Source organism: Pyxicephalus adspersus, chromosome Z, assembly GCF_032062135.1.
Source record: "Pyxicephalus adspersus chromosome Z, UCB_Pads_2.0, whole genome shotgun sequence".
Lineage (NCBI taxonomy): Eukaryota > Metazoa > Chordata > Amphibia > Anura > Pyxicephalidae > Pyxicephalus > Pyxicephalus adspersus.
In genome coordinates, this window is record NC_092871.1 from 53841536 (window position 1) to 53855321 (window position 13786).

General features: G+C 40.8%; 1 protein-coding gene across 5 annotated transcripts in view; it reads right to left on the minus strand.

Moving 5' to 3' along the window:
* LRSAM1 (leucine rich repeat and sterile alpha motif containing 1) overlaps positions 1-13786 on the minus strand; it is a 70595-nt gene that overhangs the window by 16407 nt on the left and 40402 nt on the right. For all 5 annotated transcript variants that reach the window (XM_072431395.1, XM_072431394.1, XM_072431392.1 and 2 more), the window contains 3 exons: positions 11195-11290; positions 7063-7161; positions 6856-6987 (listed from right to left, as the gene is read on the minus strand). In XM_072431395.1, the coding sequence (XP_072287496.1) occupies positions 6856-6987; positions 7063-7161; positions 11195-11290 (327 nt within the window). The remainder of the gene's footprint in view (positions 1-6855; positions 6988-7062; positions 7162-11194; positions 11291-13786) is intronic.

Consider the following 13786-nt stretch of genomic DNA (forward strand, 5'->3'; position numbering starts at 1 on the left):
AAAGCATTTGAAAATTAATTGGGTAAGCGGTAAAAATTAACGCTAATAGCTTTTCCTGGAGTGTTCAGTGTTAGGACAATCCCGCCATATGCTCCAACAATAGTTAGCCATCATATGTACATCCCATCTACCCCGATACCGTCCTTCCATGACTTTCAAATCTTGGTGGAATTGTTCACCTTGCTCATCAATGACTGCACCAAAGTTTTCTGGGAAGTTAGAAAGATGGCTATGCAGAAAATGCACCTTAATGCTCATATTGTAACCAAGCATTTTGTAGCTCCAAGAGTTTCTGGACAATTTCTGTGTAAGTACGAGGGGGTGATGAAAAGTTCCTGGCTTTGCCCAGAAAGAAGAGAGCTAGAGTTATGAAATAACACCGTTCAAATAAAAGACCTTTGGTTGGGCCGCAAACCAGATCTCAGTAGAATCTTTGACGTCATAAATGTCCTGAAATGTTGTCCCTTCAGGTGTTTCTTCAAATTCGGGAACAGATTACAGTCCAAAGGGGCCAGTTCAGGTGAGTAGGGGGGGTGGTGGACCAATTGGAAACTCAGGGTGTTCAATTTGGCAGCCACAACGTTTGACATATGCGCAGGTGCACTGCTGCAAAAAAAGGATCCATTTGTTCAACTTTCCATGGCGTTTCAGAGGTAGTTTCAGAGGAGGTTAGCATATTGCTGTCTGGTGATACTAGAGCACTGAGGTAGTTAGTCCACCAACAGAATACCGTCTTTGTCCCAGAAAACAGACGCCATGACTTCTTGGGCCGCTGGGACCCGCTGTGGCGCCATTCCTTTGAGTGTTCCTTGGTTTCAGGATCATAGATGTGGAGCCAGGTTTCATCCTCAGTCACTAACCTAGCCAAAAAGTCCTGTGCAGCTTTAAAATGGGCCAAAACAGCTTTGGATGCTTTAAAACATTCCTCCTTCTGATCACTGTTCAAACATTTTTGCACCCACTTCGCTGAAAGCTTGCGCATGTCTAGGATACTGGTGATAACAAACCCAAAATGCTCCTGTGAGATGTTAGGTATCTGGGCTATCTTTTTTGTGGATATTCGCCAGTCCTCAATAATTAGCTCATGGACAGCATCGCAGGTTGCCTGGTCAGTTGAGGTTGGGGGGCGCCCACTGCGCCTCCTTGAGTCTTGAAATTAGATATCCAGGTTTTACCAGTGGTGTAGGAAGGACACTTCTCCCCCAGTGTTTGTGACATCTCAGTGTGAATGTCATTTGCTGACTTTTCCTGGAGAAACAAAAACTTCATGACGGCCCATAACTCCAACGACGTGAAACTTGCTTGTGCCTCTGCCATCACCGCTCCTTACTAAAAGAAAAAACAGTTTTAGGAATTGCAAAGACCTGATATTTGCACAATTACATACTAAGATATTAGACTCATATGCCCCCACACTCATTTTTCTATTTCATCTGGAAGGGGGCAATACCAGGAACTTCTCAGCACTCGCTCGTGTTTGCTTGTGTGTTTTCAAGAAAGTCCTTGACAATGGCTTTGAATGATAGCCAAGCATTCTTTTTCAATTTCTGACATTGTCCTGATGAAATGTTCATCTTTGACGAGCTGCCGAAACTGTGGACCTTCAAACACACCGGCCTTTATTTTTTCAAATAACAGGCTAGGAAATGCTAAAATGAGGTACTTGAAACAGTCTCCTTCAGTTGGCAAAGCTTTACCCAATTGCTTCATCAAACCCAGTTTCATGTGCAAAGGCAGGAATATAATATTCTTTCTATCAACAAGTGACTCATGTAGAATGTTTGGATCACATGGTTTTAGAGCAGATCTTGGAGGCCAACTCCTTTTCACCCAATGCCTCTCACGAGCTCTGCTGTCCCTCATGCACAGATACCAGGGATACTTGGTGTATCCACGCTGCTGACCAAGAAGGAAAAATACCATTTTTAGGTCAAAACAGATGATCCAATTGTGTTGGTGATATTGCAACAACTCAATGACTCTCTTTATGTCTGCATATTCTTCACAAGGAGAATGGCCAGTTGGGACTGACCCAAATATATTGCCATTGTGAAGGAGGACACTTTAAGCTCCGCTTTGAGCTATCAATGAATAGTCGCAATTCAGTTGAGGTATAGATTGGAATTCCCAATTCCTCCATTAAACCAGGTATGTTTTGGCAATACACAAAGCCATTGTTAGTTCTAAAGTACTGAAAAAATGCAATTTCTCTGATTCAAAAGTACGATAACTTTGTTCATTTTTCAAGTAAGTTTTTCTCACACAGTGTTGATGCTGGAGTTCTAAAGGCCTTCATTGATAGTTCCAAATCACTCAACTCATGCTGATCAAATCCCTTATAAACAGAGTCCTCTGGGCATATAGCCAATGGTAGGGCTAGGGTACTCTATGTTACATTTATTTTTCTTGGTATATCCTAAAGTTTTCACTATACAAAAGTATTAGTCACTGAAATGATCTCCTGGCTCTTGCGAAACTACAGGTATACCAAATGTCATCTTATCACGTGTTCCCTTTGTCCACATCCGTAAACTCTTGATACACTGTTTGCACACCTTATGAGGGTTTCACCAAGTTTAACTTTGAAATATGCCAAATAGGCTTGCTCTACAAATGTGCTGATGTTCGCCCTTTGACTGAGAATTGTGAAACTGCCACACATATAACAAAATGAATCAGGGTTGTTTAGGCACTTACGACGAGAAACAGCAGAGGCAGACATGATCTTAAAGAAAGGAAATACGTGTGTAAGTAGAAAAATACGTTTTGCCTATTCACTATGTAGAGCAGCACACAACCTCTGACCACACTGTCTTGTGTGCAAATAAATTGCCTACACAAATCCACGCTACAATAATCAAATTAATATAAGCGGTGTAGAAAAAATCTGATGTGATAGAAGAAATTTAACGGCACTTTCAAAATCAGCATACCTATTATATTGTAAATAGGCTTAAAAATTGAAGTCAACACAAAATTTGTTCAAAATTGTTCCCCAGTGTAATAGGAGAAGAAAAGGTGGGGCATACACCATTACCACTTTTTTCTCCATGATCTTGCAAGTACTTTGAACACGTGCTAAAAATTGCTGCTGCATTGTTCAAACATCATACCAATACTAATTTGTGGTGGGGAAGAATGTGGTGGCTATGATTTTTTTCTACCTGCATCTTCTTACAATAGCACAGCAACAAGCAAGCCAGGAACTGTGTGCCATGCTCAGTTAGAATCTCGAAGGAAAAGTGGACCCATGTGAATTTTCTCCTTGGAGCATCTGCAACCCTGCTTGTCCCAAAGGATCTCAGGGCTGTTGCCCATAGGTACAGGTTGGGACAGTCATGTTCCTGCAGATTGCAGGGTATAGCTAGAGGCACAACCACTTCCCTTGCTTTACCTTGGTCAGACACCTCAGAGAGAATGGCCTCTCTGTAAGGTCAGCTTCATTCCCCTACCTGTCCCGAGACCACCAATCTCCTTGTACATGCTCTTATCATCTCGCGTCTGGACTACTGTAACATCCTTCTCGCTGGTATTCCACTAACCCGACTCTCTCCTCTACAATCTATCATGAATGCTGCAGCCAGACTCATACATCCTTCCCTCCGCTCCTCTTCCGCTACATCTCCTTGTAGTTCTCTCCATTGGCTTCCATTTCACCTTAGAATCAAATTCAAGCTCCTCTGCTTTGCTTTCAAATCCCTACACAGTTATTGTCCCACTTACATTTCTGACATGGTTAAAAAAATACTCCCCCTGCCGCTCTCTCCGCTCCTCCAATGACCTACTAATGACTTCCTCACTCATAACCTCATCACACGCACTGATACAAGACTTCTCTAGAGCTGCCCCAACTCTCTGGAATGGTCTTCCTCGTCCTATTCGGCTTGCTCCTACTTTCTGCTCATTTAAAAGAGCGCTCAAAACCCATTTTTTCAAACTTGCCTACCCGTCTTCTTCTGTCATTTGAAACCACTACTACTTCCCACCACTACATATCTCCCATCCTTTTGTGTGTGAAATTTCCCCACCTACTAGATTGTAAGCTCTTCGGGGCAGGGTCCTCTCCTCCTGTATCACTGTAGGTATTAGTCTGTCATTTGCAATCCCTATTTAATGTACAGCGCTGCGTAATATGTTGGCGCTATATAAATCCTATTTAATAATAATAATTCCCATTCAGCTTCATCTTGTCATCCTGGTCTGTCAGCCAACCCTCTGAGTCCTTCCAGGCTGCCATTAGCTTTATCCTAATGAGAGAACTCAGAGTGCTCTCTCACTGGTGCCAGGAAGACAATAGTGTGAGGAGACCTCAGGACCACTGGGCCACGTTCAGAAACACAGAAGTCCAACCCAGGTAGGTCGAACCCCTCTGCAGACAGTTCCTTCATAGAAGTTGGCAGCAGCCAGTATGATGAGGGCTTGTGAGTGCTGTGATTCGCCAACAGTGCAAAAGGAGTATCTGCATGCACAGATCATCACATAATACATGACACATAACTTCATCGATCACATAAGACAGTTAGATGTCCTGTTCCAGGCCTTTGCTCTGGAGATCCACTGAGGCAACACTTCCCAGAAGTAAAGTCATCAATTGGTCACTGCAAGTCTGGTAACGTGAGGGCATAGTGTTGGATCCACAGAGCCTCCAAGGAAAGCATCTAATAGTCACATTTGCCATCCTGAACATCATATCTATCCGCATCAAGAGGCGGGGAAGACTGTTCTTCCTCTGGGGCTGTCTCTGGTGTGTTAGGGGTCACGTCCAGCAACATGACATCATAGACTTGCTCTGCCTGTTTGTGCTCCACCAGGGCGCCGACCAGCTGCCCCTTCATCGAGCCCCAGGTTGTTGGGATGTCTCTGACGCCACATAGATTAAGCACATCATTGAGGCTTTGGCTCTTATAGCTGACCACTGTCTCAGGAATGTTTTCCAAAAAAAGGATATATAAAACAAGTGGAGGTATGCACTGAGTGGATTTTTGTAAGCCAGTCACTTTTAACAAGCTACAAGCCCTTTAGTAAACTGGATAACAAATTAAACCATGCACTAATGTACTAAGCAATATCCATCTGCTGCTACTAGCAAAACTGTTATGATTGGGAGTCCCTGATTGGTTGGAAGAGGTACAGAGACAAAGAACTAATTTACCGAGTAACAATACTAGAGGACAAGGATCTCTGCCGGCTATCCTACCAACCGACACTAGAGGGAGACTCTCTAGGGATAAAGCTGGACAGAGACACACAGGCAAATACAACCAGTAAATGCAATCAGTAATCTAGAGTTGTGTAGCATCTGAGTGATTTCCCCACACATCAAAATGTCTCCAGCTATTCTGTGAGCTGGAACCCTTAGAACCCTTAGCTCAACCACCTCATCCACAAAGAACAGCTTAATGTATATTTAATATTCCAAAAGACAACAGTAGAGTGGAAATGTGCAAAAAATATTTACAAAAAAAAAAAAAAGAAATAATTTACAGATAACATGAAGCTGTGCTAAAAAAAAAAAAAAAAAAAAGGGATTAAAAAAGCCGAAAAGCTTTACCGTGAAGTAACACTTTCTGTTGTGGAAGCACACATGATTGAATGGTATACATTAATTCAGAACCAACTCTAATTGGATACAACAAGCACTTGCAAGCCTACTATATATTTGGACCCCAGAGATGGTGGGAGGTCACCTCCTGCTTACCCAATCACTTTGGGATGGGAGGTGCTCCTCCTAATGTGAGATGATTCAGAGATAAGCCAACAGGCTATATGAACCAGGTGGTTCTGATGACTGCCCCAAAACCAAAACTGATATCAGTGTTTGGTCCTGATTGCTACAAACCCAAACACCATGCAATTGCTGTTTTCGGTATCCATACAAGTGTTTTTGGTGGTCTGTAGGTTGTTGTATATGGTTGGTTTGGAATGTTTGTTATCCATGTGTACCCCACATGTACTCTATTAAAAGGGTTATATTAACATTCATTTCTCTACAATGAATATTTTATTAGAGATGAAAATTTTGCCTTTGATCCTCAAGGGTTGATTAATACTGCAGTCCTTAGATCTCTGGTGACTAACTACCTCCTACCAGTTTAAAAAACAGAGTCTGAGTCTGTGACTGAGGTTACAACTGGTGGCTTTATTCAGACATAGGCCCTGATTCATCAAGCAAAATCGGAAGCTCGCTCGCGCATTCGTATTCGTGATCCGAAATCCTAAGCCGTCGCGCAATTCAGCAACTGAGTGAGCTCGCGGCCGGAGCCACGCATCTCCGGCAGGTTTACACTGGCGAGCTTGCATGAAAAGTCACTGTTCCCCTAAAAAATCATTCTTTCTAATGGCACAAACATTACCCTTAGCCCTAAAAAAAATGCGCTGTTGAAATTTATGTGCGCTAAGAAAAAAGCATATTTTAAAATCACTTATTTCTTTGCACAGAACAGAGAGCAGGTGTGCGCTAATTAATTGCTATGATCTCACCATTGACAGCTTAACAGATCCCCCTTGATCGCGCAGCTGAAATCTAATCGCCTTAATTGGCAGATTCGCGAGTGTAGGAGCACACTCGACTCCGGACCGCGAAAAACAATGTATGACAATCGGATTGCAATATAACGTTTGTTTATATTTTTAACCACCTGAGAAAAGTTTGGGTTTAACACTTTTTGCAAGTGTTTTTACCCCAAACCAAGGTCCGGTTTAACGGCCAGGTGGTTAATGAAGGATAACATGTTGTATGTATAAAAACTACCCAGTCAAATACATGTGCAAAAAGGTCTTTAAAAAATGGAAAAATTTGTGAAAAGGACTTTTAAGGTACCTTTATTTAGGATTATTTGTCATAAATGTGCTTACCTTCCTAAGGTCAGAAGGAACCATCTTCTCCAGCATTTCCAAGGAGAAGCGGTGATGCGCAAATAAAGGAAGATACTTCTCTGCTGAAAGGTCTCTTAAAAGGTTCACCAGTTCGTCTTCAAGTCCTTCCTCCTGCAAAACAGCCACAAGATGCTAGGTTTTGGTGCAGGCTTGAGGAAGGTGCAATGGGTATAAAAGACAACATACCTGGAGCCTGAGAGACAAAGGCTTTTGGTTCAATAACCTTTGATATTGAATCAACCAATAGTTTTCTTGCTTGGCCTCACGCTTTGCATCCATCTCCAGCTAAGTAAATAAACAAAATTTTGAGTAGGAAGTTCACAAAACAAAAACATTAAAAAGCCAAGGCTAGTTTTCTTTATGTCTAGCCACCACTGCCCTTAACATAGAACTACATACATACCTTTTTTTTCCCAAGGATTATCTGATGACATCATAGATTCTCCTTTATCTAATCCAGCTGTAGCAGGTGATCTATTTTTACTGTTGCACTAAACAACACTCAAGTATGTTTAGTGCAGTAGTACAGAGTTCTCAGTCTGCAACTATAATGCCACCCCAGAAAGTGAGTGCAGGACTGCCTGGGGCGAGAAGAAGTTGGTTACATGATGCTAGCCATCATTAAACTTGGAATATTGAGGATATCTAGTGGCAAAAAATTACTGCAGTGAACAGCTCTAAATTGATCTAGTAGGGTGTACTGCAGCAATTTTTTTTTTTTTTTGCTGTGTTTTTTTTTTTTTTTCTGAAGTTTGTTATGTAATATAAACTAAACAACACAGCACATTTTTACTATACAAGGCTTGCAATCATAATGGCAAAGAACACTTTGCCATAACCAAGTCACATGCAAAGTGTTCTGAACTTTCACTATGAATTACATTGTAATGGAAATAAAGAATTTTAAGTGTTAGCGGTGGTTACAATTTAGTGTAAGTTCTTATAGAACTAGATGTCAACCCTTATTCAGTGAAGAAAAAAACAAAGAGGAAGAGAGAAAGCAGGGTTTTTATGGCAAAAAAAGTTTATTGTATTCAATAATGCAGAACATAACAGGATCAAATATAGGCCAGAATAGTTTCTTGTGGTCTGAACAACATGACTTTGGCCCTAGGGGGCACAGAACATAACAGATTCAAAACAGACCAATAACGTCTTGTGGTTTAAACAATGTCACTTTGAAGAACTGCTTTCTGCCAGGGTATGCAGAGCAATACACTTTATTAGAGTGAACAGATGGATTGACCCAGGGGGCCTTGGAGAGGCTATGGGTGACTTTCATTTGGACTTCTGAAAAACTATGCAGATTACTCACTTCCTGGCTGATCTTCGCCCGGCCCTGTCCTACTGTAGGTCTCTTACTCCTTTTGAACTGCTATGTATGGGTGAGGGGGGTGTTAGACACACTTTATCTGTAGTCTATGGGCTACTGCAAACCCCCCTTCCTGCCCACACACCTACATTCCTAGGTTCTTGGGAGGCCGATTTGGGTCTCTCACTCTCTGGGGAGCAGAAAGAAAATATCCTCTTTTGGACTCATAAAGCTTCCATTACTAGTAAATACCAGGAAATTTGCTTCAAAGTGGTCTCAAGATGGTATCGCACCCCTGAGAAACTGCATCGCATTTTCCCAGAGGTATCAGACCATTGTTGGCTGTGTCAGACAGAGAAAGGCACGCTGCTTCATATATTTTGGCTTTGCCCACTTTTGCAGAATTTCTGGACCACTGTTAGGACCATTGTTCAACAGATGACAGACCAAAACATTCCTGATAACCTGGCTTTTTTCCTCCTTCAACATAATTCATTTTCAAGGAAGGCATACAAAAACTCGGTCGTCAGACATCTAATTGTGGCTGCCCTTTCCTGCATTGCTGCTAGCTGGCGAAATCCGACTCCACCCACGATTGGCTTGTGGTTGGGTAAAGTTAATGAAATTCATCGTATGGAGGATCTTACCTCCACTGTGAGGGCCACTGGCAGGAAAGTGTCTCACACCTGGTATTACTGGTCACAATTTATGCTTACTACCGAATACCGAGACCTTGCTTCCTCTAACTGAATTCTAAGTTTGGCCCTCACACTTCTAGCTTTTCCTTTAGAAGAGACCCCTCATCTGGTGTACTTTTCCTCTTACTCTCTCCCCCACCTCCTTCCCTTTGTGTCACAACTCTCCCCAGTATACTATTTGGTTTTGTTCAATTACAGTTTATTCTTCTGTTAATTTTTACTTGCACTTTCTCAATTTATATTGTATTGTTGTTGTTACAAATTTGCACTGACATGACTGGATTACTATTATGGTTGGTTTGTCGATATGTGCCTGTTTATTTGATTTAATTCTGATCCTGCGATATCCTATATCCCCTCCCCGTTTTTTATTGTACCCTGTTTTTAAAAATTTTAAATAAAGAATGTTTAAAAAAAAAACGTCACTTTGGCCATAGGGGGCTCTAGACATAAAACATTTAGCCAGACATATATATTATTTGCCATACGGATTTAAAACCTCCAATCATTTATTCATGTTGATTGTTGTGCTCGACGCGTTTCGCCCTAACTTGCTTTCTCAGGGGTAGTGGTTTATCAACATGTGTTTGGCACTTGTAGTAATTACGGATGGTCTTGTAGAGTGGATAACAAGGCTAACTGTAGAGGTCAAGAGGGTATGATGCTTCCAAATTAAGTTTTTGGTATTGTGAAAATAATATTTCCCCAGCAACAGGAACAGAATTCTAGCAAGTCTAATATGATTCTCAATTGGGATGATTAAGAATATTGGATGATTTCCACTAGGGATACTGCAGCCCAAAACTGCCTTCTGACTCAAACCAACAGTGGACGTGTGGCTAAAATCAGTGACTTGGGGATGGCTCAGGACATCTACAAGTAAGATTTCTAGTTCTATACAACTTTGTAGTACTGTTTTGCCGCTGGCTTTCCTGGAACCCTCTGGCTCTCTCACAGTCTGGAATCCACTTTGGATCTCGCTCAGCCTGGAATCCACTCTGGATCTCGCTCAGCCTGGAATCCACTCTGGATCTCGCTCAGCCTGGAATCCACTCTGGATCTCGCTCAGCCTGGAATCCACTCTGGATCCCGCTCAGCCTGGAATCCACTCTGGATCCTGCTCAGCCTGGAATCCACTCTGGCTCTCTCTCAGCCTGGAATCCACTCTTGCTCTCTCTCAGCCTGGAATCCACTCTGGCTCTCTCTCAGCCTGGAATCCACTCTGGCTCTCTCTTAGCCTGGAATCCACTCTGGCGCTCTCTCAGCCTGGAATCCACTCTGGCTCCCTTCTCAGCCTCTTGCTGATCAATTCCCCTCACTACAAGTGCCAAACATATAAGTGTTATTGTTCAGACCACAAGAAACTAATGTGGCCTATCTTTGAACCTGTTATGTTCTGCATTAATATTACTCATTGAATATAATACAATACACTTTTTGTGCCAAAGTCTCTCTTCCTCTTTATTTTTTACTTGTAATGGAAATATTCAAGTTTGCACAGCTTAAACATTGATAGCAATACTGGATAATATTTTTAAACACTCAGATCTAAGACTACATATATATCCAAGACTCGTTATATCTAAGACTTTGTTAATGATGATGTAAGCTTTTATACTCCCATCTTTACTGCCTATTTGTTAACCTAGAAAAAGAATGCATCTAGTGTAGTATCAAGGTATCTGAAAGGAGATAATACAGTCTGCCTGACACTATGCTCAAAAAAGTTGAAAAGGTAAAGAGTCATTCAACTCATTACATCTTTGTAAGTGAGGCAGCAACATTTGTGTCACCTAAAATTCACATTGGCTGATTTCATTTTTCTATCCTGACAGGTTTACTTTAAATATTATTAAAATGCCTTATATACTTCCATTTTAAATATCTAATCGATTACCCCACTTTTCCCATCTATCTTGCTTGTGGGGAGGTTTGAAAATTTTAAATAAATAACATGCAGAGTTTCCACTAATATATGTACCTCTTGTGGTGTTTAAACTATGTGACCACCACACCTTTACTACCCATCTATCACTTCTCTAGTAAAGCATGCCCTTTGAACTTTCAGAGTACATGTATGCTGGGTAGTTTAATAATTCCAGATGCAACATTTCTAAATTGAAAGACACATGCATTATGGCTCATGACACACCATAAGATGAAATACAGGAGGAATTTACCACAATCTTACAATAATATGGAACACTGTAAAATAGGGTTAAAGAGAGTTTTGTCCACATAATGCCTGAAAAACACTAATCTGAGATGTGAAGATGAACCAGCTTAGCAGTATCCTCACTGCACTCACCAGCACAGCAAACAATTCTTCTTCCCTTTGTTTCTTGTCCTTCAACAGCTGCTGCAGAAGTTCACTCAGGGCTCTCCGCTGCTCCGAGATGACCTCCTGAATTAATGAGAACAGTCAGCTGAGAGGGAACATAGGTGAAAATAGGAGCCTAAGGCTGGAGCAATAAAACTCATGATCTGATCCTATTGCAGAATTTACCAGGGTGATAATGATCCTTGTGTATGAAAAGCATTTTAAATAAGCATGTTTTTGTGTTTTCCATAGCAGCCAGGCTTCCAGGAAAGATATTAGCTAGAAGCTGACTGGGTTGGTGAGGTAGTCAAAACACTTATTGTTACAAAATCTTTCACAAAAAAGGTCAAAGTTCTACATGTTTCTAATGGCAACAGCAAATACAGGAGTGGGGATGGAAGGGTATGATCTATGAATAGGGGTGAGCAAGCCCAGGTATTTCTTGCTGGACTGGATACAATGATGCAACAAATAAAATATAGCAATGAAATAACCCTTTACTTTCCTAAATCCATTACTGTGAATACTATCTTATGTGTGCAATATGAACAGAGTGGTTATGAATATACTGGGCTATCCTTGGCTAATTACATGGTTTAAGGTATATAAAGATGGGATTAACATTTGACATTTATTATTGCTTGTAGAAACTTGGGTTCCAATGCTCCCTTATGTAGGCAAAAAGGTTGGTTAATCTGTTCACATATCATTTGTTTCTTCAGCAGCTAGGAACAGCAATCTGTGATTTTTTCTAGAGCACTACTTGTGGGTGAAAACCAGAATTACATTTTATGCTTTCAAAAATAAAAGTCCATATATTTAATGTGGGGGGGGGGGGGAGAGAGACCCTGTGCTTGTTCAAAAAGTATATTTAGAGTATATTTATTCAGTTTGCAAGTGCAATATCTCTTAAAGTGGAACTACAGATCTGCATTCCATAGGTGTAAGTAGGTGTGATTTTTTAATTGCAGAAGGGACAAGCAATGTTTCCTCTGCAATTAAACATGCTTACCAGCCTGTTCACAATATCCCTTTACAAGTATGGATTATGGAATATGCAAGGCATGCACCTGAGTTAGGTAATCTAGGTCTAATCAAGATAGCCAAAGATCTGACACCCAGAGAGGAGTAGATGAAGATCAGGGCACCCACAAACTCAGTAAGTAAATTAAAAAAATTAAATCAGGTGGATATGTTTATTTTAATGCAGAAGGGATATTGCCTGTCCCTTCTGCAATAAAGGACTTGTCTGGTTGCAATCTTTAACATTTAGTTCCACTTTAAGTCATATATTCCTTAGCAGTATTTAGGATTTTGGACACCAGTGCATTCAGGGAAACAGAAAATGGATGAGACCACCAGTGGATGCAGACTTTTTATGTATTTTTTAAACCTTCTGATACCGCTGTAGCTGTAAAAAAAAAAACTACAGCAAAACATGACAGAACCACAAAATCGAGAGAAACATAACATTAAACAGAGACACAAAAGATATTTCTAGGACAAAAATTTGGCACTGGAGAGTTGTTGGATAGGAAATAAATACATGTAATGATTGATAGACTTCATATTCAGTAATCTCACCAGTCAGTATGAATGGATAGGCTGCATTCTCAATACTACCAGTCCTTAGTGAATGAATAGGCTGCATTCACAGTGATGTCACCTCTCTAGTGAATAGATAGGCTGCATTTGTAGTGATGCCTCCTCCCACTAGTAAATGGATAGACTGCATTCAGAGTAATGTCACCTTCCTGAACGGATAGGCTGCATTTGCAGTGATGTCACCTTATTCTTTGTGATGTTACCAGCCTCTAGTGAATGGACAGACTCAGTAATGTCACTATTCTCAAGCAAACAGACATAATATCAGTAATGTTATGGGTCTCAAATGCAGTGTTTCTCAAACAGGGTTCCTCCAGAGGTTGACAGGGTTTCCATGAGCAATTTCTAACTCTCAGTGGGACAGTTTAAGCAACCCCAGTGAATTTTTTTTTGACTAACAGTAAGGGTGAGATTCTTCCCAATGGCCAGCAAAGTAGGAGGCTTTTTTTCTACTGACCTTCACATGCCTTTCACCTTCAGATATAGAAATTTCAACAGAAGTTCCATGAAGATTTGAAACCTATTTCAAAGGTAACTCCCTAATGGATAGATAGACTGCACTCTCAGTAACATCACTGGTGTATAGCAAATGATAGGCTGCATTCTTCTACTCTATAAATGTAGAAACACACAGACACACACACACATATATCACAATTGTAATTGGACTGACCACAAGGATAAAGCAAATCCCAATGCTCCTAGTTAGAAGAATTTTAAATAATTGCATTAAAATCACCAGATGTAACTCTCAAAAACATGTGCCAAACACACACACAAAAAAAAAAAAACAAATAGGACAAAACTGAAAAAAAAAACCATTCATCCTATTGGCAGAATTTTGTTATGACAGTTATTTGTAAGCAATTGTACGGTACCACTTGTACCGCATACATCCAGTGTATCCAATAAAAATCACTCCAGGATCACATGTACAGGCACAGCAGCAAATCTGTGCACTGAACCAGTACAACA